Here is a 26,207-nt window from a genome sequence, read left to right as displayed (position 1 = left end):
TTGTTCCATGCCAGAATCTATCTTTTGACCAGAGCTGGGCAAAACTGCCATTTGGACTACATCTTCCCAAACCCTCCAGCCAGCATGTTACTGGCTTTTGACTAGGCATAAATGGGTAGTATAGTCCAACTCTACTTTTGAGTTTCTGTTAAGAATGGTCATCCTGACATCTGCTGTGCAGTGTCCTTAGAGGTTAAAATGGATCTCCTGTTGGTTTCTGAGCATTGCCATGATTTTTAATGTTGGTTTTCTGTCTGATTATTAGGGTTTGCACTAAAGAGACATATGTTTCTAAGGAGTTTATCACATAGGAGGAATGTCTCCCAATTTCGAAAGAAAAGGAAGTGGGGCCAATACGCAATTACGCGAATGGTTATTAAGTGCACAGAAAAACAGAGCAACCACCCCAAAACCAAAGTAGTGCGAGTATAAAAGAAAGTATCATATGAGTATGTACCCTTCGTAGTCTAGAATTTGAATTAGCATCCCTGCACTTGCGCAGTGAGGGCAGAATCGGATCGTGGCCTTTTTACACTTCCAGCGGGGCTTGCCTTCGGTTCCTGTGGTTTTGTCTTGTTTCACATTATTTGTGCATTCATTACCCTTTATTTCACGTTATTACACAATTCACATTACTTGTTCATTCATTACCCTTTATTTCAGGTTATTTAGGCAATGCACTTTATTTCTGTATTCATTACCCCTTAAAGGATGAAAGGAAAGGAGAAGAGAGGCCCAGGCAAGAGAGGAAGAGGAGGAGGGGAGGAACATGGGGGGGAGGGGAGAGAACCTTGGTGTCCTTCGTGTGGGGGGCAGGAGGTGGAGGAGCCCCCCTTTGAATCCCAGTTGGGGGTCTGAGGGGGTCTCAGTTCCAACCAGCCCCCTTGGGATGAAGGGAACCTGCCCCTGTCTCCTTCCCTCCCCAACTCCCCAGACTTTCCCTCTGACAGCAAACCCCCTCCTGAATTGAGGGAGGGAGGGTGAATTGAGCCCCTGGCAGAAGTGGGGCAGAGGGAGGCCCTGCCTTTGGAGGGGGACCAAATGGTGAAGGATCTGTGCAGGAACCAGAGCTGGCAACTCTCTGCAAAGCTGCATCCACACTGGAGAAATAACCCAATTTGACACTGCTTTAACTCTTTGCAGCTCAAGGCTATGAAATTCTAGGAGTTGGAGTTTGTTGTGAACCCAGAGCAATGCCCCCATTCCCCAGGCTGCCCCACTCCATCCTCCCCAAAGGAGGAGGAATGAGGGAAGAAGAAGAACTCTTTCTCTCTTCCAGAAGCCCCCTGGCCCTGGAGGGAGGGAGGGAGGAAGGAAGGCAGGCAAAAAGGGGCACAAGGGAGCAGGGCAAGCCCCTGCACCTAAAGGGGAGCCACTCTTTCCTCTGTCAAAAACAGCTGTTTTTCTTCCCAGCTGCCAGGGAAGACCCAGGAGTTCCGGAAGCCAAAACAAAATGGAGGATCATGGGAATTGATGCGGGGGAACACCAGGGCCACAGCAGACATGCATATCACACCAAACAACACCAAATTGAATGTGAAGTTGCCTGAGAATAGGATTTGTGAATTCCCTAGTTCACTGAATTTGCTTAAGTGTGGATTGATGTGTGATTGCATTCAAGGTGCGTTCGGAATGCCAGCGTATGCATGTGGTAACCTTTTGCGCAATAACGTGAGTACGCATGAATGCGTTCAGGATACCACTGGATTATACTTCCAATTTCAGTTGTGTGATATCGTCCTAAGACTCTGACTCATGCTGGATCAAACCCAAAGCCTTTCTAGTCCAGCATTCTATGCCCACAGTGGTGGCCAACCAAGTGTGTCCTGGAAGACCAGCAGCAAGTCAGGAGCACAGTGGTGTTCATTCTATCTTATGTGCAAGGCGTAAGGGATAAGAACTCATATTCTATGAAAGGAATAGGAAGTGTGTGTGCATGTATGCGTGAATGAGAAAAAGAGAGAGAGAGATTCAGCACACTTTCTTGCTTTTCACACAGATGAAAAGTGGGACATGTGTGGCCAAATAACATCAGAGTGTGATCAAGATGGTAAAAGTTGTCAATTAGGAACAACACACAACCTAGGAAAGGCTGCAGCAGTTTGCTTTTGCTGGAGCCTCCTTCATCCCGATCCTGGCCCCAGTGATCCCCTGTGACCTGTCCCATCATCCCCTGACTGCTCCTTCACCCCGTTGAAGGATGACAGCTAAGGAGGGGGCAGGGAAGGAGGACAGTGTCCAGAGCCCCATTGAGCATGTGCAAGAGTACCGATTCAAATAGTTGAACCCTCAAAGTATGTTCTGGTGTGGTAATACAATGTCCACTCATCACGCTTTGCTTGAATCCGCATCACATGACTTGTCTGTAATTGAATTGACTCCTCTTCCCCCTCGATTTGGAAGGGCAATGGAAAGGCAACCAGGTGTGGTAAAACATCATGTTTTATCGTGAATTTTCATTGCTAGACAGGAATGACTCCAGATCTGGTGTGAAAAAACATCACGTTTCATGTTGCTAGAACAGGAGTGACTGCAGATCTGAGCTGCAAACCCCCCACGTGTGATAAGGCCCATGGTTACTAGAATAAGTATAATGGAGGATAGGGTGGTGTGGGGGTGGCAGTGAAACCAGAATGGAGTTTTTGTGTTTGTTTGTTTCAGGTGGAATCCAGAGTTGCCTCTATATTTATCTTGTGACTTAAGGCGAGGCGCTGAGTATTAACCCCAAAGATAGATTTGAGATTGGAATGTGACACATTCATGTCAACAGCGACTCTAGTTTTATCCTAATGAAAATGGTTGGGAGCCAAGCCCATTTCCTTCAGCGCTGTTTTTATCCCAAGCAAGGTGCAATATTTGACTATTAGATGCAGTATACTTAGAAGTCATCCAGAATTATTCCCGGAGGAAGAATCTGTTCCTCTTACATTCACTGACAATGGAAGGTTACTTTCTTTTTCATTTAGATAGACAGATGTTGTGTGCTTTCAAGTTGTTTCTGACTTATGGCGACCCTAAGGCAAACCTATTATGGGGTTTTCTTGGCACATTTCTTCAGAGGGGGTTGTCCTCCTCTGAGGCTGAGAGAGTGTGACTTGCCCAAGGTCACCCAGAGGGTTTACATGGCCAAGACTTGATTTGAACCCTACTCTCCAGAGTCACAGTCCAATGCTCAAACCACTACACCATGCTGCCTCTCTCTCTATAGAGATAGATAGATATAGCTATAGATACATACACACAGTGGGCCCTTGGTATCTGCTGGGGTTTGGTTCCAGGAACCCCTGTGGTTACCAAAATCCGTGGATGTTCAAGTCCCATTACATACAGTGGCATAGTAAAATGGTTTTCCTTATACAAAATAGCAACATGAAGGCTTGCTTTTTGGAATTTAGGTATTTTTGAATACTTTCAAGCTGTGGATGCTTGAGTCTGTGCATGAGGAATCTGTGGATATGGAGAGCTGACTGTGTATGTTCAAAATGATCCCTATGTGCCCTAGTTTCCCCAGAGCTGGATTCTAGAGTGTGGGATGCAGGTAAGAGCACCTTCCTGTGCCTTCCCAGCTTGTCTGTCTGCCTGACTGACGTGGGAAGCATTCTGATCTCGATGCTGGTGCCCAACCCTCCCTTAGCCTTGTAGCTCAACACCCTTTCCAGCGAGTCAGCCTTAGAGAAAAAGTCTTGAACTGTGACAACTCTAGGGATCAGCTGGAGGCACAGTTGTGAAAAATCCAGGTAAGAGATGCCCAGGTGTATGCTTGCGTGTGTGTGATGGGGGAGGACCAGCTTGAAGAGGAATATAAAGAAAGAGTGCCTACCGTTGGCACTGCTGGTTAGCCCTGTGGCTCTTAGGAAGAAGTACAGAAAGGAGCGATCAAACAGGTGCATACCTGTAAGAAGTGGAAGAAAGCTGAATATTGCAAAGGTGTGATTCAGGCAGAGGTGGGTTGATGGCATATGGGTGTGTAATATCCAGGATTGGAAGTGGAGAGAAGGATGGGTGTGCAAACTGGCATAGGAGACCTGGTGGTGGTATTCCTACCTTTTCTTTTTCTTTCTTTCTTTCTCTTTCTTTTTCCAGTTTGTACTGCCAGAGGAAAGAAGAAAGTTAAAAGCTATCTCTCTCTCTATTTGAGTGTGTATGTGTGTTGGGAAGGGGATGACTGTTGAGCAAAAGGGACAGGAGGGGAGAAACAGAGTGTCAGGAGCAAGAGAAAAGGGAGAGAACCCAGCAAGAGAGAAAGATGTGAAAGACAGAGGGAACTAACTTAAATAGAAAAGAGGAGAGAAAGGGTAGAATGAGAAAGAGGAGGAAAAAAGAGAGAAGATACAGAAGGAAAAGGAAAGGAGAATGGGTTGAAGAAATAAAGCAAGAGAAAGATGGATGAAAGAAAAGGATGGAAGAAACATTTTTAAAAAAGAAGAAAGGAGAGCCAAGATGGGCATGAGTAGAGGGATATAAGGGAATGAGGTTTCAAAGAGAAAAATATAGGCCCGAGACAGATGGGCCAAAAGCGGCGTGATGGCGGTGATACTAGGGTTCTGGACTGCGCAGCAACCGTATGGTCTGGAATCCTAGTGTGTAACAGCGATGGCCTAATGGTGATGTCCCGTCCACACGGGTGCCGCCATCTTGATGTAAGGGATGCACAGCATCCACACATAGTTGCGCATCGCTTACGGCATGAGTGCGCTAGTGGTGCACTCACGATGTAACCTGGGTGCCGCAAAAAGAACCAGGAAGAACCGGGTTCTTTTTACTCTGGTGGGGCGTTACAGTTTGGCAGCTGCAGCATCTCTCCGGAGTTAAAATGGTCACCTGCAGACTGCCATTTTCGGGCGGTCTGTCTCAGGCCATAAAGAAAGCAGTTAGCGTTGTTGTGTACCTTCAAGTCATTTATGATTTATGGCGACCTTAAAGTGAACCTCTCATGGTTTTTTGAAGGGGAAGCAAAGTTTGTTCAGACGGGCTTGCCATAGACTCTCTCAAGGCTAAGAGAGTGGGACTTGCCCAAGGTCACCCAGTGGGCTTCCATGGCTGAACATTTGTTGTGGTTGTATGCCTTTAAGTCGTTCCCGATTTAAGGTGACGCTAAGGCAATGGCTGAGCACACAAAACTGGGGGAAATTTTACTTTTTTGGACTGTAACTTCCAGAATCCTCCAGCCAGCCTGGTCCTTGCCCATGTTGGTTGGGAGGGTCTCACAGCTATAGTCTGAAAAAATGATATTTCCCAAATTCTGTTAGTAGATAGCTTCTAGTTATATCAATGGATGGAGAGAGTTGTAGATGAAGAGAGAAAGATATTTTAAAAAATCACTTCAGGGAATTAACTCCATGCCACTTAAGCTGCATCTGCACTGTAGAAATAATTCACTCATTTAACTGCCATGGTTCAGTGCTATAGAATACTCAGATTTGTAGTTTGTTGTGGCACCTGAGCTCTCCGACAGAGAAGGCTAAATATCTCACAAAACTATCCTAGAATTCTATAGCATTGAGCCATGGCTGTTACAGTGGTGTCAAACTGCTTTGTTTCTGTAGCGTGGATTAAGGCGCCCTGTTTACACCCAGGTAGCTATAGAAATTGTGTCTGGTTCATGACCCAGGAAGGTTGGGTTTGTGTGACTTGTCAAAATATTGGGTGGAGCATTAATACACCTTCTTCCACAACATCCTCTGTGCAATCTTTTTGGTATGTTGTCTGTGAGGCGCCGCTTTTCCCATTTGTCTGCCACTAAGCAGAGTCCTACTTTGACAGGAATATTTTTGATGGGAGTGTGTGTGTGTGTGTTTGTGCAGGTGTTTCTGGAACAGTCTAGCTCCCCTTAGAACAAACCACCAGCCTCCTTTTCCCCAAGTGAAATTGTCTTTTTCATCAAGTGAGTAAGTTAGAGAGTTGTTACCAAACATTGGTGAGCTTGGGAGCAACAGAGATAAAAATAGAGCTGGTGTGTGGTGTGTTTATTTTGACTTCTGTAGGTTAGCTCCTAATTTCTCCAGGGAATAGCAGCAGCCGTGTGCAAGAGGGCAAGTTGCCTGGTTGCTTTAGATCCACGACAGTTTATAATTGGAGAAGGCGATGACTTTGTCTTGAGAAACCTTCCTTTTCCCCGAAGGGAAGCTTTCTGCAAATCCCCAAATCCACAGCAAAATAAAACTCACCTTCACCAAGGGCATACATGAACCAATTGTTCTGGACAATGGCAATGGTTGTGGTGATGGAGACCGTGTTATAATATTTTAGTACACAGTTGGCCCTCCACATTTGTGGCTTTGACTTATGCAGATTTGATTATTTGCAGTTTTGATTAATATGTTCTCTCTAGGAATCTCTATGTCCTCCAGCCCAATTCTGCCAGACGTTGGCCATAGAGTTGTGCTGGAGAACCTAGAAGTTTCTAGAGAAAACATTTCTCTAGGCATTTGTAGGTCCTCTAGCATGATTCTATGATCAACATCTGGCAGATGTTGAACACAGTTGCAGTGGAGGAGTTAGAGATTCCTAGCTAAAAAGAATAGTTTTTATTTGTAGTTTTCCCACATTCACGGGGGTCCTTCACCCATTACCCCAGCAAAGGTGGAGGAACCACTGTATATGACTGGGAAACATGGGCTTAAATAGATCTAAGAGAGCTGGCATGATCTCGTGCACCTTTTTGAGACTGTGGGGCTAAACAGACCAGCCATTAGGACTGTACTGGGGTGGAGTCAGGATGTGGGGTCCACACAATGCATGCCTTGACTCCACTCCCAAGCCAGTGTGATGCCATGTGCACATGGTGCATGGCATCATGGTGCTCCTCTGGCACGGCATCTACATGATGCAGTGCCAAAGGAGTGCAGAAAAGCCGCACGGCGGTGGCTATGGTGCCCTTTCCGGGTACAAAAAGGAACTGCTTTTTGCAGCTCCTTTTTGCACTGTGGAAAGGAAAGATCAGGGCCATGGTGTGAGATTACTATGGCCCCGACCTGGCACCAATAGAGGCCGCTGCAGGCCGCACCTTTGGGGAGGTCTGTACAGCCCCTGCGTGCCCAAACCCAAAGGTGTGCCTATTCCTACTCTTCCCCATCTTTCTGCGTGCCCTCAGAAATGGTTTTGCATGCCAGAGAGGGCATGTGTGCCACAGGTTCCCCACCACAGATTTATTGATTTGAGCATTGGTCTGGTGTAATTGTTTGAGTGTTGGGCTGCAACTCTGCAGACAAGGGTTTGATTCCCTGCTAGAGCACAAAAACATACTGGGTGACCTTGGGCAATGGCAACCCTTCTGAGGAAACATGCCAAGAAATCCCTATGATAGGTATGCCTGAGGGTCACCATAAGTCAAAAATGACTTGGAGGCACACAATGACGACAACTATGACCCTGGAGAGAAGGGTTCAAATCACTGCTCAACCATGGAAACCCATTGAGTGGCCAATTGAGTTTATCAAACAGGAGGAATTTCTCTTAAATTCGAATGAAAAGAAAGTGGGGCCAGAACGCATTCACTTAAAGTTGCTAGTTTAGTGCTATTACGTGAATGCGCATTGCATTCGAACTGGCTTCCCATTGCCCGAAAATAGCATGCCATTGCCTGAGTTTGCCTGAGTTTGCGTGTGGCAGTCTATCACGCAACAACGTGAAACCACATGATTGCATTCGGACTGACTTCCCATTGCCTGAATTTCCATGTAGTGGGTTATCACGCAATAACGTTAAACCCCATGATTGCATTCAGATTGCCATTGGATTATACTTCCAATTTCCCTTGTCTGTTAAATTCCTTTGATAAGTCACACTCTCTAATAATAATAATTTGTTTTATTTATATACCGCTATTCCAAAGATCATAGCGGTGAACAGCAAGTAAGCTAATTTGCCCCCAACAGTCTGGGTACTCATTTTAGCTCCCTCCTCGGAAGGATGCAAGCCTGAGTCGAGCTTGGGCCCTTTTGCTGGTCTTGAACTCGCAACCTTGTGGTCTTGAGTGAATGGCTGCAGTACAGGCATTTAACCACTGCGCCACCAGGGCTCTAACTCTCAGAGTGGCTATGGCAAATCCCCTCTAAAGAAATATGCCAAGAAAACCCCATGATAGGGTCATCACTCATGCTCTGATCACTGGCAGAATGGCTGATGCCCAGTAAAATAAGTTTGCAGTTGTGGGGGAGTTATGGTTATGGCAATGGTGGCACAACCGTGACTAAGTAGCAAACGTGAATATGGAATAGTTAGTTAGATTCACTTATCTGTAACTATTCTGTATTCAGGATTGCTATTAAGGCTGCTGCCACACTGCAGAAGTAAAGCAACTTGACACCACCTTAACTTCCATGGCTCAGTGCTATGGAATTCTGGGATTTGTAGTTTGGTGGGGCACCAGAGTTCTGGCTAAATATCTCACAAAACTGAAAATCCTTGAACTCCATAGCAATGAGCCATGGCTGTTAAAGTGGTGTCAGACTGCTTTTTTTTTTTTTTTTTGCAGTGTGGCTTCAGCCTTAGTCACAATTGTGACACCATTGCCACTATCATAGCTCCCCTCTCCAGCTTCAGCTGTAAGTGTGGAAAGAGGGTCATTTTGCTGGCCACCAGAGCACAGGTGAATGATTTTTCCATTAGGTTTTGTGGGGTCGGTCCAGGAGAGGTAACTTTGTTGTTGTTTTGTTTGTTTGTTGTTTTTATCTACCTTCAGGTTCTTTCCGATGCATGGCAACCTTGAGGCTTTCTTGGAGTTTTCTTAGCAAGATTTGTTCAGAGGGAGGGATTGCCTTTGCCTGCCTCTGAGCTTGAGAGAGTGTGACCTGCACAAGATCACCCAGTGGGTTTTAATGGCCAAGATTCAAACCCTGGTCTCCAGAGTCGTAACCACTGCACCGTACTGGCTTTCCACCTAGTTATGTATACTTAAAAAAGTACACTATACATACTGGCCTGAATCCTGTTGGTTAATCCCAACTAGAACAATTTAATCAGTTGTTGACTGATGAATTATCAAATAGGTAAATGTCATTGATTCAATGAGCTGACTCAAGATAGGACTAACAAGAGGATACAGATGATAGATACATCCTGCTAGTCCACTGAGTCAATATAGAACCATTTAATCAATTAATGAGTGGTAAGTCAACATTGATCATTAATTCAATTGAGCCCCTCTGCCTGAGATAAACCATTGGATGGAGGCTATATAATGTATATGTATAATAGTTGTCATCATTATTATCAATTTCATCATCATCTAGTTGAGACTAGCAGAATTGGTTGGATCCAGACTCTTTAGAGTATGCCCAAATGAAACCAACGGGACTAATTTCATTTAGTATGTCTACTTTAATGTGTGAATGTGAATAAGAATAAGGGACAGTAGAACTTCAAACAAAGAGTGGGAAAAGATTATGAAATATGGAGACCTATAAAGTGAGATTCAGTACCTCTGAGGAAAGAAAACAACTGCAGCTCCAGTGGTGATCAGTGCTCTGGGAACAATTACAAACAGACAGATAAAACATGAAATGAAATGAAATCCCCATAGGTAGGATCACTATAGATCCTATCTGTGGGGATTTCATTTTATTTCATGTTTAAACAGCACAATTACAACGATCCTTTACTAATCTGTACATTCTTCGACTGAATCTGAACCAAAACGTCAGTCAGTTAACATCCGGTTGATTGTGAAATGATGTTGCTGCTGCTGCTGCTGATATAATAAAATGTAATAAGAATAAGAATACTAATAGCATGTACTATTAGTAGTAGCATTACAGAGAGAGCCAGCGTTGTGTAGTGTTTTGAGTCTTGTATTATGATTCTGGAGACCAGAGTTTGATTCCCAGCTGTGCTATGAAACCCACTGGGTGATCTCGGGCAAGTCACACTCTCTCAGCCTCAGGGGAAGGCAATGGCAAACTCAACAACAAATGGCAACAACAAAGTCACACTCTTTCAGCCCCTGAGGAACACAATAGCAAACCCAATCTGAACAAATCTTGCCAAGAAAATCCCCATAATAGGTTCATCTTACAGTCTTCATAAGTCAGAAATGACTTAAAGGCACACAACGACAACAACAACAACAATGTATTACAGAACACACCATTTCTAGTTTATTTATGTTACTGTTTCCCATCAATATAAGTCAGCTTGGATCCAATCACAGCCCTATATAGATTAGATCTGCTGAAAAGAAATGAGTACTGCTGGTTTCATTTGGGTGTACTCTATGTATGATTAAATCTAGATCCATCCTTTTAAGCTAAATCTAATTGTTAGTCTGAACTCGATCAATGTTAGTAGTAATTATAATTACATACTCTAGCTGGGACCGATGATGATGATGATAATTTATAACGATATGCTCAAATATGCAATGATTAGATTCAGCACATTTCATGTGTATGTGTAGCAGAGATATGAAAAAGTTCCTTTTTGGGAGGTACATCTCCCAGAATCCCCACAGTGCCAACAACCATGCTGACTAAAGGTTCTCTAAAAGCAATAATACTTCCAAGCTCTGCTGCATAGACTCCCAGTCAGATTTGAACATTGGTAGTCCTAACCTGGTATCTCCTGGCACAAATTCTTTGGGTTGCCTCCTTTTAGCATTTCAGCTCTGCTTTCAAGATTGATCCCTCCTCATAGAATATTTGTGAATGATCTGTGAAAACAAGAAGGTTCACGGCTGGTTTGGTGGGACTTAACATGCTATAGAATTCAGGTCAAGGGAGGAGATGCTGCAGCAGATTCCTTTTGTCTAAGCCTGCTGGGAAGGGCAGCAGTGGAAGTAAGCTGAGGACAAAGGGAGGAAGAGAGAGAAACAGGGACATTTTAAAAGCAGCTGAAAAAGTGGGATGACAGAGGACTAATTGGTACTGTCCCTGCCAACCTGGGACAGTTGAGGGTAGGAAGCTGTCCTTTCTGGTATCAAATAACTAAAGGAAGCTCTTATTTCTTTAGAACAGGGATGGGGAGCCTTAGGGCCCAATCCTCCCTTCAGGGTTCCTCCGGAAAGCTCCACTTCCTTCGCTGTGACACAGCATTTGGTGGCGTCCCAACTTTTGAGTTTTTCCACTTCTAAAAAGGTTTAAATACTTCTCCTGAGAAAGCTCACTTCCTTGCAGTAAGAGTTTTAACCTAAAATATGAGAGCCAGAGTGGTGTAGTGGTTTGAGTGTTGGACTATGCTGTAGACCAGGATTTGAATCCTGGCTCATCCATGAAAATCCACTGGGTGATCTTGGGTAAGTCACACTCTCTTTGACTAAGAGGATGGCAATGGCAACCCCCCCTCTGAAGAAACTTGCCAAAAAAAAGAAAAGAAAAGAAAAGCCCATGATAGGTCCCCTTTAGGGTTGCCATAAACTGGAAATGACTTGAAGGCACACAACAACAACAATAACATACCAGTTATATGTGCCCCCACTCTTTTGTCTTTGACTCTGTCCACCACTGAAAAGTGGCTCCTGAGAAATATGCTTGAGGACCCAGCTAACAGAGGTTCCCCACCCTTTCCATGACTCTGATGCATAGACTCCCACCTAACTGAGATTCCCCATCCTTTCCATGGAGAAGAGAAAGAGTCTAGTATTGTCTTTCCCCCTTTATACCCTCCATCTCTCCCAATTAATTCCTTTTTCATCCCACTTTTTCAGGCTCTCTTCCTTCCCCTTTCCCTCATTAACCTTTGCTTACTTCAGTTGCTGCATAAGTTCAAAGTGGAAAAGTAGTTTGCTCTGAGTTAAAGCAAAGTTAAAGCCATTCCCAATCAACTCAGGCAAAAGTAAACTGCTATAGCCTCTCCTAGCTTGCATGTTCTTAGTGATTAATAACTTTTGCCATCTTGACAACAGTGTGATGTTCCTTGGCCACATGTGCCTCCCCTTTCATCTGTGAAATGTTGGAAGGCATCCCTTTGAAAACATTTTTAGGGCAACAGATTGCTGAGATTATCAGATGGGGAACAGGACATCCTTGTTCCATCCTTGCCCTGTCCTTCCCATGTGATTGCAAGAAGGAATTTCAGACAATTTTGTGCTAATCCAGTGTCCTGGACTACAGCCAGCACAAGTCCAAAGAAATGCTGATAAGGATTGTTTAACAAAAAAGGAGCTAAAAGGCAGGCTAAAGACCTTTCGGTTAGTCCACAAGAAGCACACCAGTAACAAAGCCAAGATCAGGATTCCACAGTCCACAGAAGTCAGTTCAGCCCAAGGTCAGGACAGCCAGAAGGTAACAAGAGTCCAGTCCATTCCAAAGTCAAGGGTTCAAGGCAAACAAGGGTTCCAGGGAGCAAGGAGCCAGTGCTGACAGTAATTGCAGAGAAGGATACTGCAATAAACTCTGGCACCAAGTAGGCCTTTCCCAGGTGGTTAAGTAGGAGACTCTCTTCTTGGTGCCATGCCAGCTGAGGCTTGTTTGCCAATTGTCTCAGCAATTCTCCTGGACCGATGCACGCAAGCACTCTGAGCCCTGCATTGTTTAAAGGAAGGCACCTCCAAGCTTGGCTCTTCCCCAGAGTCAACACTAGGCTCCTGAGCCTCAGGAGGAATCCCCTCAGCATTAGGACCTGGCTGAGCCTCCTCCTCTGGGGCTGAGAGGTCACAGCTGAGATTTGGCAGAGCAGGATTAGCACCTGGTTTAGCCTCAGTTTCCCCTTGCACTAGAGGAGCTACATCCTCCTCCTCATCCACTGAGTCTGGCTCTTGGCTGGCCATGACATCCGGACATTGTCCTAACCAGGATGCACAAGTGACCACGATTGTGCAAAACACTTCCATATGATGTCACACTGGTCCTGTCATTGTCCCATCAGTGAAGTGGAATTGTCCTTGCCCTTCATTTTGTATTAACGGAAGAACACGTTAATGCAATTCCACTTCACTGACATGTTTATGACAACGGACGGGATAAGGATGAGAGTGCAAACCACTCTGCTCCCTTCCCCCATCTGATAATCTCCTATAAGAGATCTTTGTAACAGGGAAGAGAGAAAAACAAGCAGTGTCGGGCTTGCTTTTTAATGAATATGTTTCAAAGTTGCTTCTACCTCTCGCAATAGTTTAATTATATTTTAGCTCTTTGTATGCTTGTATGTTAAAATTCTTTTGAGATGTGGTGCTGGGGAAGAGGACTGAGGATAATGTAGACAAACAAAAAGACAAATGGATGGGTCCTAGAACAGTTTAAGCCTGAAATTTCCCTGGAAGCCAAGATGATTAAGTTGAGGTTGTCGTATGTTGGCCACATCATGAGAAGGCAAGACTCACTGGAAAAGACAATAATATTAGGAAAGGTGGAGGGATGTAGAAAGAGAGGAAAACCACATGCTAGAGATGGTTAGACTGTATTAGGAAGGTCATGGGTATGAACTTACAGGACCTAAGCAGAGGAGCGGAGGATATAGTGTCTTGGAGATGTCTTATCCACAGGGTTGCCATGAGTTGGGATCGACTCAAAGGTGGTTACCAGCTACAACAAATGTTTTAAACTGATGTCAGCTTTTAAAAATCTCCATCTCTTTAAGGTTTCCAGAGTCCTTGACTGTGAAAAAGTTTGATGGAGGAGGGGGATAATGGTGTGGTAGTGATGATGACAATGCCCAGTGTCACAGCCTATGTTCCATACTATGTGTATCCTTAGCTACATAGCAAAGGTTCTAAGAAACCCTGTTAGTGAATTGTGAAGATGCATCACGGGACAGTGGCAACAGAATGCCGATGGGTGTCTTGATGTACTACGGGATTGATGTGCATCAATCCCATTTTGCATCTATCATTTCACCAGCTCCCTCCCCTACATAGTAACATAAAAGCAGCCCCTTATTGGTTCCAGATGTTACAGAACTGTCCTAATTCCTGCAGATGTAAGACCCCTTGAGATGACATAAATTCCTAACAGGATTCTGGCCAATACCGTCAGCCCTCCATATCCACGAATTTTCTGTCCACAGATTCAAGCATCCACATCTTGAAAATATTTGGGAAAAAAAAATTCCAAAAAGCAATGCTTGATTTTGCCATTTTATATAAGGGACACCATTTCACTATGTGACTTGAGCATCCACAGATTTTGGTACCCACAAGAGATCCTGGAACCAAACCCCAGTGGATACCAAGGGCCCAATGTAATGATAACAACAATAACAACAACAACAACAACAACATGAACCCTCTTGTAGAAGATGCTTTTCTGGCCAATATATAGTGATAGATTGGTTTCCTCTGTAGTCTTGATGTTATTTCTGGGATGTAAGGGCAGAGAGTGCAGCTTGCCAGAGGCCCTAATTCCCACCAGACCAATGGCAGAAACTTATGGCTAGAAATGTACACAGCTTTAGCACAAAAGTGTAAAAAAAAAAAATCATTGGGCAAGAGGTTGCACTTTCTTAGAAGTTGTGTAAGCCTACATCAGCCTATGGTTCTGCATCCTATTGTTCTGTAAGCACAGACACATAGCTCGCTCTTGCACACATTTGATGGGGATCTATTTGATTGTTACACAACTGGTGAGTTCATGGCCTTAGCCAGGGTTACCATAAATCCTCCTTTCCTCAGACATGCCCTCTTTTTCAGAGCAAAAATGTCAGTCCATGTTTCTGTTGGTGTTACATAATACCAATAAATAGTCAATTCAAACTATTGTTCTTTAAATTCCATGAACTTTAGGAATATTTCTAATAGTAAGTATAGTGGATTTTATGTTGTTGTTGTGTGCCTTCAAGTCATTTCCAACTTATGGTGACCCTAAGGTGAGTCCATCATGGGGTTTTCTTGGCAAGAGTCTCCAAAGGGGATTTGCCATTGCGTTCCCCTGAGATTGATAATAGGGGTTTGATGTTGAGCACTGAGAAAACTAAAATAGTGACCATGGAGGATCTACACAAATTCAATATAGATGATGAGAAAACTGAAAGAAAGACTTCCCATATCTTGGATCAATCATGGATCAGAACAGAAATTTCAGTCAAGAAATCAGGAGAAGACTAGGACTGGGAAAAGTATCTATGAAAGAACAAGACAAGATCCTAAAGTGTAAATATATACAACTGAACACAAAAGTTGGGATTGTTCATACCTTTGTATTTCCCATCATTCTGTGTGGGTGTGAGAGCTGGATGGTGAAGAAAGGTGAAAGAAAGAAAATCAAATCATTTGTGCTGGAGGAGAGTCCTGTGGGTACTGTGGGTGGCTAAAAAGACAAACAAATAAGCTGTGGGATTCTTGGAATTGTAGTTTGTTGTGGCACCAGAGCTCTCTGACAGAAAAGGCTAATTGTCTCACAAAACTCTAGTTTCCGGAATTCCATAGCACTGAGCCATGGCAGTTAAAGTGGTGTCATACTGGATTATTTCTGCAGTGCAGATGCTGTTGATGCAAATGTCAGTGCGCAGAGTAAACTTGGAAGCCTTGTGTTGAAGATAAACAACTGTTAGCTGCTGGAGCATGCCAGGAAAACAGCTGCTAGAAGAAAGGCACACCGACGCCTTGCTTATCTCCGTAGAGGCACTTTGTTTATTTGTTGCCAAAGACACATGAGAGAACAATCACCAACACCATCCACCAACTACAAACCCACAAACTGTACAAACGAACATCTGAGCAAGATTGCCACGTGGCAAATGTATATATAAGCTCAGATGTCTGTTTGTACAGTTTGTGGGTTTGTAGTTGGTGGATGGTGTTGGTGATTGTTCTCTCATGTGTCTTTGGCAACAAATAAACAAAGTGCCTCTACGGAGATAAGCAAGGCGTCGGTGTGCCTTTCTTCTAGCAGCTGTTTTCCTGGCATGCTCCAGCAGCTAACAGTTGTTTATCTTCAACACAAGGCTTCCAAGTTTACTTTGCGCACTGACATTTGCATCAACAGATGCAGCCTTAGGGCCAAAATGCTCTGCAGAAATAATCCAGTTTGAGACCATTTTAATTGCCCTGGCTCAATGCTACGGAATTCTGGGAACTGTAGTTTTGTGAGATATTTAGCCTTCTCTGTGAGACAGTTCTGGTGCAAAAACAAAACAAAACTATAATTCCCAGAATTTTCTAGCATTGAGCTAGGGCGGTTAAAGTGGTCTCAAACTGAATAATTTCTGCAGTGTGTTTTGGCCATAGTTAAACATACTTAAATAAGTAGCTGATACAGAAACCATACCATTCACTTTTTGGCTTGTCAAAATTTGGTAACCCTGCCTTAGCACTTTTTGCACAGCTGTGGGATCCAGTATAACTACACTGGTGTGTATTTAGGCTATTTTAGAAAGCTACAGGATTTTGGCCAAAATGAACTTTCTTTCTGCAACTATGTTAAAAACAATGTTAAAAAAAAAGGATGAAGAAAAGACAGTGTAGATTGATATTGCATTTACACAAATCTGTTTATAGAGAGAGAGACACAGATTTAGGATTAGGCCAATATATTTTGCTGCCTAAGGCAAATATTATGAAAGGGATGGTGTTTTCCCTTCCTGAACCAGAATCCAGGTAGACTTGGCTGTTGAATCTGACTCTTGACCCTAAGGATAGAAAACCTGTAGGGTTTGGGGAATTTTAGTTTTAGAAAGTAATGTTTGCAAGATCTGGAAAAGAGGTGAGATTAGGGGCTGTAGGGCAAGCCACATAAAACACATATATAGTTTTGTCCTCCAACAGGAGTCAACAGCTAGGAGAAACAACAAAAGGATACTGCTGCCGTCACCCCCAACACTGCTGTCTGAGGCCAGGTTCCTTATGCGTTCTGCTAATGACAGGGCTGTAGCTAGGATGTGAATTTGCAAATAGTTTCTATAATTTAAATAGGCACATGTTTCCCCAAAGCTGGAGTCAAACATGCTGAAGCCTTAAGCTATGTAAAGTTTAAGACAGAGCATTATCAAACACACACACACACACACACAAATAGATTGGTTTTGTATTGACTTATTCCTTCCCATGTGGTCCCACATAATTGAAGCCGTAAATTGCAGTTTGCTTGTTCGTAAATTCGGTCCTCTGTTTTCCAATAGCAGACATAATTGTGGCCCTGTGAGCTGGAGTTGAACACTCATGCTGGCAGCCAGGGAGTCTTTCTGGTGGAAACTGGGACATGGGCATAACTTGCAGTTGTTCCTTCTCTGGCTGGCGGCTAGGACTGTTGTGGTTGTTGTTGTGTGCCTTCAAGCCATTTCTGACTTACCGCAATGCTAAGGTGAACCTATCCCGGGGTTGTCTTGGCAAGATTTGTTCCGAGGAGGTTTGCCATTGCCTTCCTCTGAGGCTGAGACAGTGTGACTTGCTCAAGGTCACCCAGTGAGTTTCATGGCTGAGCAGGGAATTTAACCCTAGTCTCCAGAGTTGTAGTCCAACACTCAAACCACTGCCATGCTGGCTCTCCTACATATCCTTTAACTGTCCCAATTTGGCAGGGAAAATCCTGATGACTCCTCTGTCATTGCACTTTTTCAGCTGCTTTTAAAATGTCCCAGTTACTTTCTCCTCCTTCTTTCCTCCTTTTGTCCTCTGCTTACTTTTGTTGCTGCAAAATACAAACATAGTTTGCACTCATCTCAGCAGTTGGGAGAGCACAGGACGGAAGTTTTGCCCTTTCCTGTTTTGTTGTTGTTGTTGTGTGCCTTCAAGTCATTTCTGACTTGTGGCGACCCTAAGGCAAAACTATCACAGGGTTTTCTTGGCAAGTTTCTTCAGAGAGGGTTGGCCATTGCCATCCTCTGAGGCTGAGATAGTCTGACTTGGCCAAGGTCTCCCAGTGGGTTTATGTGGCTGAGCTGAGATTCAAACTCTGGTCTCCAGAGTCACAATCCAATGCTCAAACCACTACACTGTGCTGGCCCTTTCATGTAGACCCAGGTAAAAGCAAATTGCTGTTTCCTCACATATGTATCCTTACCAGTAATAATTATTGCCGTCCTGATCACTCTTTGATGTTGCTTGGCCATCTGCATCTCACATTTTGTCTCTGAAATGTTAGAGGGTATGGGATCATAGTGGTTTTCCTGTTACATTATTGTTGATCCTTGGAGATGTGTGTGTGTGGAGTGCCTTCAAGACATTTCCAACTTATGGCGACCTTAAGGCAAGCCTATCATAGGGTTTTCTTGGCACGTTTAATCAGAGGGGGTTTGCCATTGCCATCCTCTGAGGCTGAGAGAGTGTGACTTGCTCAGCATCACCCAGTCGGTTTTCATGGCTGAGCAGGGATTTGACCCTGGTCTTCAGAGTCATAGTCCAATGCTCAAACCACTGCACCACACTGGCTCTCAATCCTGGTAGACAGCAGGCACAAATCAAGCGGACTTAAGTTCCTCTGGCTAACAGCAGAAAGCAGAGTGTACTTTTCACACACACACTCCTATTCCAAACTGAAGTCAGTTTTAGGTAACATTAATTTTGCTTGCGCAATTGTTTGCGTTGATTAGTGCTGTTTCACTTGTGTGTTTGTTTTTCAAATATAAATGTGGGAGTTTGATAATGGTACAAGTGTGATAAAATGAGTGCGTTCTTGTTTGCTTCGGCATGGGCTATCTCTGGATAACAGTCATGCAATATATACCTTCTATGGGGGGAAAAGGCCCATACTTGGAAATCCTGTTGAAAGGCTCATCTAGTAAGCGTGCCAACTTTTCAGTTGTTCCACTGTAGCTCTGTCTTTGTTTGGTAGCCCAGTGCTGGAGAGGAAAAGAGATGATAAAACTGAACTCTCTGCTGTAATGAGCATTGGCCACTGATTTCTGGACATCTCACAGCAGTTGAGTCCACAAGAAGCAGGCATGGGTAGTTGTTCTTAATGGTCAGTTGTTTCTAATGGTCAGTTGGCAACCCTATGCACAAGTACAACCTGGCAGTGGTTGTACATTGTCAGTAGCATGGACTGGATGGCCTTTGTGGAACACTTTCAATTAGTTCTGGAACTGTTTCAAATGGTAACTAATGGGCCGATACAGACCACCTGGTGGAGATAGTAGGGCTTGGGAGCGTGCACCAACCGCACGGTCCCGAGCTCTACTACGTGCGGGCAGCACCACTATTGAGGGGCACGGGGGGCATGTTGATGACATGTGGGTGTCTGAGTGCCACATGTCTCTTCCAGGAAGTGGCGTCGTAAGGGCTGTGCCGCAACTCTTACGACGTCACAAAAAAGGAGCCGCTCTAGTGGCTCCTTTTTTGCTGCACAGCAGTGCCTTGCTGTTTGGTTCCTGAGGCAATGCTACGCAGCAAAAAGGGGCAACGTTTTCCCGCCTAATTTGTGTTAAATGCTTCTGAGGCTGCATCCACATGGCAGAAATAATCCAGTTTGACCCCACTCTAACTGCCATGGCTCAATGCTGTGGAATTCTGAGAACTGTAGTTTGGGGTGGCGCCAGCCAGAGAAGGCTAAATGTCTTTCAAAAGTACAGTTCCCAGAATTCCATCATATTGAGCTGTGGTAGTTAAAGTAGGGTCAAACCAGATTATTTCTGCAATGCGGCTGTAGCCTAACTCTGTGATCTTTCTTCTTCGGTTCTAATTTCTCCTAGTGAGTTTATCACATGAAGGAGATCAGGAGTTTATCCAGTGAATATCCCGGAAAAATCATCATGTAACGATTTCACATAACATCACAAAAAACCTGTCCTGAAACCACTTCATTTGCAGGATACTTTAAATGCGCTTTAATCTCTCTTTAATGTCAAAATCAGCCCCAGTGTGATAAACTCCTGTGTAAGAGAAATTACCTGGAGTCTAAACTACCCGACAGGGTTGTTGTGAAGAGAAAATGGGGCCAAAGAGAGGAGACAAATCCAGGACTTATTTGAAGAAGAGTGCAATAGAAATGCATCTGACAATTTACCCATTTTACAGATTCTGGGCATTTTAGTCCCCACAGGTAATTTTCCTAATCTCTTGAGTTTATGTTATAATTACAATAATGTAGGAACTATCAAAAAGCAGGTATGCATATGTCAATAAATAATACAGTGATCCTTCCTTTCCCACTTATTCTGTAGATAGCTGTTTTGGACTCACACATACGGTAGATTAATTTATCATAGTGTGTTAGAAGTTTTCTCTGGAAATGTCTATATTCCTTGGCCCCCCCATCTTGGAAAATGCTGATGTAGGAAATGGTGTCATTCACAACACTGAGGTGTTGTTTATGACAGTGTGTAGGAGGAAGCATCTGGTCAGGTCCAACTGGCATGGCTGGTTTCTCTTATGTGCTGGATTGTTAACTCTGAGGTTACCAAAAACACCTGTCCACTTTTTCTAGGTGAGAAGAGAGAAAAGCAATTAATTACAGCTACAATTCTGAGGACCAGTTTTAAACTTTAATTACCATTAATCTTATGATTTCTAAAAAGTGAGTTCTTTATTTCTTTGTTGTTTAAAATTACGTAAAATAGTAATGGGTTGTTGTTGTCTCAGACGTATGGTGATCCTATCGTGACAATATTTTTCCAGAGGAGTTTATCATTGCCCTCCTCTAAGGCTGGGAGAATGTGGCTTGTCCAAAGTCACCCAGCAGGTGTCCATGGCTGAACAGGGATTCAAACCTTGGTCTTCTGGAGTCCTAGAGACTGTGCAGACCAGTGAAAAACACCAACATTGGAAGGGGGGAGGCGTGGTGACCTCATGCTCTGTGCCCCGACTCCACTCCCATGCCAACGTGACGCCGTGCACCCAACCACACAGTGGGAGGTGTTATGGTGCTCCCTTGGCAACAAAAAGCCAGTGGATATGTGACAGTGGATAGGCCTCCCTTTCCATGGTGCAAAAAAGACCCGCTTTTTGTGGATCCTTTTTGTGCCACAGAAATGCCAGATCAGGGCCACAGCGTGTGGTTGCCATGGCCCTGATCTGGCTAGGAAAGGGGTGGTGTCCTGCTGCCCTTTAGGGTCCGTCTGTACAGCCCCCTAGTCCAGCACTCAAACCATTACACCTCAGGTTGTTACTTTCATCTTGCTGTAGTTGTTGTTAACTGCCCTGGAGTCAATATCGACTCATGGCTACCCTGTGGATGAGACATCTCCAAGATTCTCTATCTTCCACTCTTCTGCTTAGGTCATAGACTCCTAGAGTTGGAAGAGACCACAAGGACCATCCAGTCCAACCCCCTGCCATGCAGGAACTCTCAATCAAAGCATACCCGACAGATGGCCATCCAGCCTCTGCTTAAAGACTTCCATACACATGATCTCCCTAACAGAGTTTATCTATCTAGCATATGGTCTTCCTCTTTTTCTTCTGCCTTTCACCTTTTCTAGCACTATTGTCTTTTCTAATGAGTCGTGCCTTCTCATGATGTGGTCGACATACAACAGCCTCAGTCACCTTGGCTTCCAGAGAAATTTCAGGCTTGATCTGTTCTAGGACCCATTTGTTTGTCTTTTTGTCTCTCTACATTATCTTCTCCTACTCTTCTTCAGTACCATATCTCAAATGAGTTGATTTTCTTTTTATCCACTTTCTTCACTGTCCAGCCTTCACATCTGTACATAGTGAAGAGGAATACCATGGCTTGGATGATTCTAACTTTAGTGCTCAATTGTATATCATTGCTGTTTAAGTTCTTATCTAATTCTTTCATCGCTGCCCTTCCCATTCCTAGCATTCTTCTGATTTCTTGACTGCAGTCTCCATTCTGATCAGGATTTGATGAAGGTACAAGAAATCTACTATTTTGATTTCCTCAGTGTCTAGGTTGAATTTATGTAGGTCCTCAATGGTCATTATTTTTGTTTTCTTTATATTCAGCAACAAGCCTGCTCTTGCACTTTCTTCCTTTACCTTCCTTTGTAATTGTTCCAAGTCCATACGTTTTCTGCTAGTAGTATGGTGTCATTTGCATACCTTAGACTGTTGATCTTCCTTCCTCCTATCTTCACTCCTCCTTTTTCTAAGTCTAAATCTGCTGTACGTATGATATTTTCTGCATACAAGTAGAACAAAGAGGGTGATAGAATGCAGCTGCCTGACCCCTTTGCTATTTGGGAATCATTTGGTTTCTCCATATTCTGTCCTGAGTACAAATTTCCCATCAGGACTATCAAATGTAGTGGGAGTCCTATGTCTTGATGAGAGCATTCCATAGCTTCTAGTGACTTTTAGTGATTGATGTACAGTAGTCAAAATCTTTGCTGTAGTCTATAAAGCACATGCTGATTTTCTTTTGCAATTCTTTGGTATGCTCCATTAGCCATCGTATGTTCGCAATGTGGTCCCTAGTGCCTCTACCTTTCCTGAGCCCTCCTTCTACTACTGGGTTTCCCTCTCCACATATGATTGAACTCTGTTTATTATCTTTCTGCTCTTTCTTCCCATGCTAGATGCGGTATGTAAACCCCAATAGGCAGATTTTATTGCACATCCCCATGCACAGGCAATAGACACCCCATACCCAATCTGGGCATCCTGTACCTGATCTGGGCTTCTCCTGTACCTTGAAAAGAACAGGAAACCCCCATTCTTTGCAAAGTATGGGAGAAGCCCAGATCAGGTATGGGATGCCAGCTGCCTAGGCACGGGAGGGTGTGATAAAATCTGCCTTTTGAAGTTTATATCCTGTATTTAGCAAGGGAGGAAAGGATGGTGTGATCATCTCCAATGTTTCAGAATCTTAACCATAATTTTGCTTGCATGGGAAATTAATGCTATGGTCATATAGCTGCTGCAGTCTTTTGTGTCTCCTTTTTCGTGGATGGAAATGTATATTGAATGTTTGTTGGCCAGCATTTTGTTTTCCATATTTGTTGGCATATTTTAGTTAACACTAGAGTTGACTCTGTATGTGTGAATTGTAGCAGTTCAGTTGGAATATCATCTGTTCCTGGTGATTTATTCTTCTCACTTTTCCTTATTGCAGCTTCCACTTCGCTTTCTAGAATTTGGGATGATTTATTTTATTTTATGTAGAATTTTAGAGTTTGCTACTAAAATACCCTTCAACATTTCACAGATGAAAACTGGGACAAATATACCCAAGCAACATCAGAGTGTGATCAAAATGGCAAAAGAGAGGAAGAACACACAAATTAAGGGAGGCTGCAGCAGTTTGCTTTTGCCTTGGCCTAGTGGAAAGTACAAGACTCCCCTCTCTTGTTTTCCCCCCCATTTCTGAGTTAATGGAGTGCAAATTACTTATGCACTTTGAACTCAATTTGCACCAATGGAAGTAAGTTGAGGACAAAGGGGGAAGTGGGAGGAGCAGAGCAAAACTGGGACATTTTAAAAGGAGCTGTAAAAGTGGGAGGACAGAGGATTCATTTGGACAGTTGGAGGATATGAACTTTGAAAAAAATCAGAATGATGGAAGCCGATAATTAAAAACATAACTAACAAGTGAAAACAAACACTCCTTTTAACTGTAAAAGTCACAAAATGCATTCCTGTTACACCAGAGAAAGAATGAAGTTTTCTTTTTTTGGTCAGGATCTGGCTGTTGTCTTACACATGTGCGGAAATGGTTGGGCATTTTTGTGTACTACGTAATGCTTGCTGCATTCAGTTCAAGATTTGCACATGGGGTGCCATTGTGAGTTTGTGTGCATATTCTCAGCCAATGCATATTTCTGTCAGCTGCTGCTGAAACTGGCAGTAGTTGTCCCTTGGGTGTGCATTTGTTTGTACAATGTTGCCACTCAACACAAAGCTCATGTTGCACAATCAGTGCAGAACTCCTCATATTAAGATTTACACTATGCAACCCAAATGTCAAATTTGGCCATTCAGTTACAGTGCAGTTTGAGTCTCCCTTATCCAAAATGCTTGGGACCAGAAGTGATTCCTATTTTGAATTTGTTTGCATAAAAATACATAATGAGATATCTTGGAGATGGTACACAAGTCTAAACACAAAAATGTCTTGTGCCCCATGTCTTATGTACCATAAGAAAACCATAAGAAGTTGTTACTATCTTAGCCATGCATGAACTAAGTTTTGTTTTTTGAAGTGTTTTGGATTTTGGAATTCTGGATTAGGCAAACTCAACCTGTACTTTCAAACTATGGCTGAGTTAATTGCAAAAAAGGAATTAATTACATATGTCTCTATTTGTTAAGCATTAGTTTCAAGCTCTTGCTGAAAGAGAGGGGGGGGGGGGGGAGAGATTCTGTTAAGGCAGTGACATTCAACCCATGGTTTTCAAGATGATTGGGATTCTAGTTCCCAGAAGCCCCAGCCAGCATGGCTAATGCTAGAGGATTTGTGGAGTTGAGGTCTAAAACGTCTAGAAGGCTGAAGGTGGAGAATCATACCCTGAAGGGATACTGACTTTTATTACAAGAGTGGAGATGAATTCTTTCTCAGCCTTACCTACAGGCTTGTTTTGAGGATAAAGGGGGGAGGCACAATACAAAAGGAAAGTAGAATTCATTATGGAATAGGAAACCAAGTGTGTTGTAGGAGATAAACGGAATTTAAACAGGGTGATTAGGATTCTAATCCTCATTTATGCAGTTTAAATCCATTACAATACACAGTGGTGTATTTTCTTACCATCACATCTACTTATTCCCTCAATCTTTTCTTCTTTTCAGAGGATCCATTTACATCTCCCAGTCACAGAAGATCTTTATTTGGGTCCAGGCTTTCAACCACCAGTTACCACCAGTTAATGCCCTTCCCATTATCTGCCAATTTCCAGGATGTTCAAGGAATATTTCCAGTATAAGGGCATTAGCTTCCCTCAGATAATCTACTCTGAACAGGTGCTGCAGATGGTGGAAAACAATTTTCAAGTTCGAGATGATGATATTTTCAATGTTACCTACCAGAAATCAGGTAGAGGATTCCTGAGGTTGGTTGGAAAGAAAAGTGACTTGGGTTGGGTGGGTTAAAATGAATTCAGGTTTCTGGGGCAGATTGCAAAGAACAAATCTTTTAGTTCTGGTTTCTTTCAGGAGTAGACTATAATCAGTGTTTATAACATTTTTAGAAGAGATGGTGAAAGATGTCTGTTTGTCATAACACATGATTTTCCTCATCTTGCATTTTGTTTTCTTTATCTTGTGATTAGTTAATAGAAGATAAACGAAAAGACTTAATTTGTAAGTCTGATTGCTCAAGCATGAATATCTGAGGAAATCCTTTTGTTGGGTGAGAAATTTGTTCCCCCTTGGGATATGAACAGAGTTAGACTCTAAGTTCTATTTTTTTCCTTGTTTTCATCTCCTTTCCACAACAGTTTTCCATTTTTTAAATGTTCATACAAAAATTCATATATAGTTATGGAAACATGCCTCCTGGTATTCCCATTTTTGTATGCAGTTTTGACCAATGTACACCTACCTTCTGGGCTAAATGGCCAAGCCTTGGCATTTGCATTAAACCATTAAATCAGAATGTATGGTCCAGAACAACTAGTGAATTTATTTAATATGTTATAAGTGGGTTGTACTGCGGTTTTGGTGCTGAACAGGCTAGACATTATGCAGACTGTTCTTACCAGACTCAGAGATTGGGCCCTGCATCAACCAGATTCTCTGCTGAGAGGACGGAGTGGAGGAAGCTGTTTTATTTGCAGACATGGCCCTAAATTTTGAAGAGATCTTGGAAAGTTACTTTGAGAATGTAATGTGGCACAGCTTATGGTTTCAAAGAGGCATGCACATATATAGGGTAGTTGCTTTTATAGTTACAGTTAAAAACTAACTTTCCTGATCCTCAAAAGTAATTAAAATAATTTATCTTTTTGTTTCAAACTCACCTGCATGCTATGAGTCTGGGGTGCAAAACATGTTCTCCTATCCACTTTGTCATTACCTCAGTACCCACTGACCACAAAGCACAGTGCAAACCATCACATTGAACCATCCAGTATACAATTAGTGAGGTCACCCCTGTAACTGAAATCACAGTTATAACACAAAAGGTGTAAAGTTAACTTGCAATTAGAAATTACAATTATAATATGATGTAATAATGGCATCACTGTTGCAAAAGGGAAATTATCATGTTTAGATTAATTTGCTTTATATGGTGCTAGCTTTGAAAAGTGTTCAGAAACATCAGCTGCAGCCAGACTGTTAACTGGGGATCACTAAAGTGACATATGATTTCCTTGTTGCAACAGCTTCATTGGTTTCTGGTACACTTCCAGGCACAATTCAAATTATGGATTAGGTTAGGACCTATAAAGCCTTATCTGGATCATGTCTAGGCTAGTGAAGGACCATTGTCTTCCAAAATGATCCAGGTCAGACTCCAAGATATTCAGGGGAGGCCCTGATCTCAGTCTCAGCCGCTCCTACA

At 43.2% G+C, this 26,207-nt stretch overlaps 1 protein-coding gene across 4 annotated transcripts in view; it reads left to right on the top strand.

Annotated features, from left to right (window-relative positions):
- LOC149303728 (sulfotransferase 2B1-like) overlaps positions 1–26,207 on the top strand; it is a 42,945-nt gene that overhangs the window by 1,766 nt on the left and 14,972 nt on the right. Inside the window, exon 2 of one of the 4 annotated variants that reach the window (XM_089479766.1) lies at positions 24,494–24,737. The exons of 1 other annotated variant lie outside the window; for it this stretch is intronic. In XM_089479766.1, coding sequence (XP_089335892.1) covers positions 24,602–24,737 — 136 coding nt within the window. In that variant the 5' untranslated portion in view covers positions 24,494–24,601. Of the gene's footprint in view, positions 1–24,493; positions 24,754–26,207 lie in introns of those variants that run through there. 2 more of the 4 variants (XM_089479770.1, XM_089479767.1) reach the window with 2 other exon arrangements.

Source organism: Sceloporus occidentalis, unplaced genomic scaffold (assembly GCF_023333645.1).
Source record: "Sceloporus occidentalis isolate IW3139 unplaced genomic scaffold, rSceOcc1.0.p SCAF_14, whole genome shotgun sequence".
In the NCBI taxonomy this organism is placed as follows: Eukaryota; Metazoa; Chordata; class Lepidosauria; order Squamata; family Phrynosomatidae; genus Sceloporus; species Sceloporus occidentalis.
Note: the sequence above shows the minus strand (reverse complement) of the source record. Positions and strands in the feature narration are given on the sequence as shown.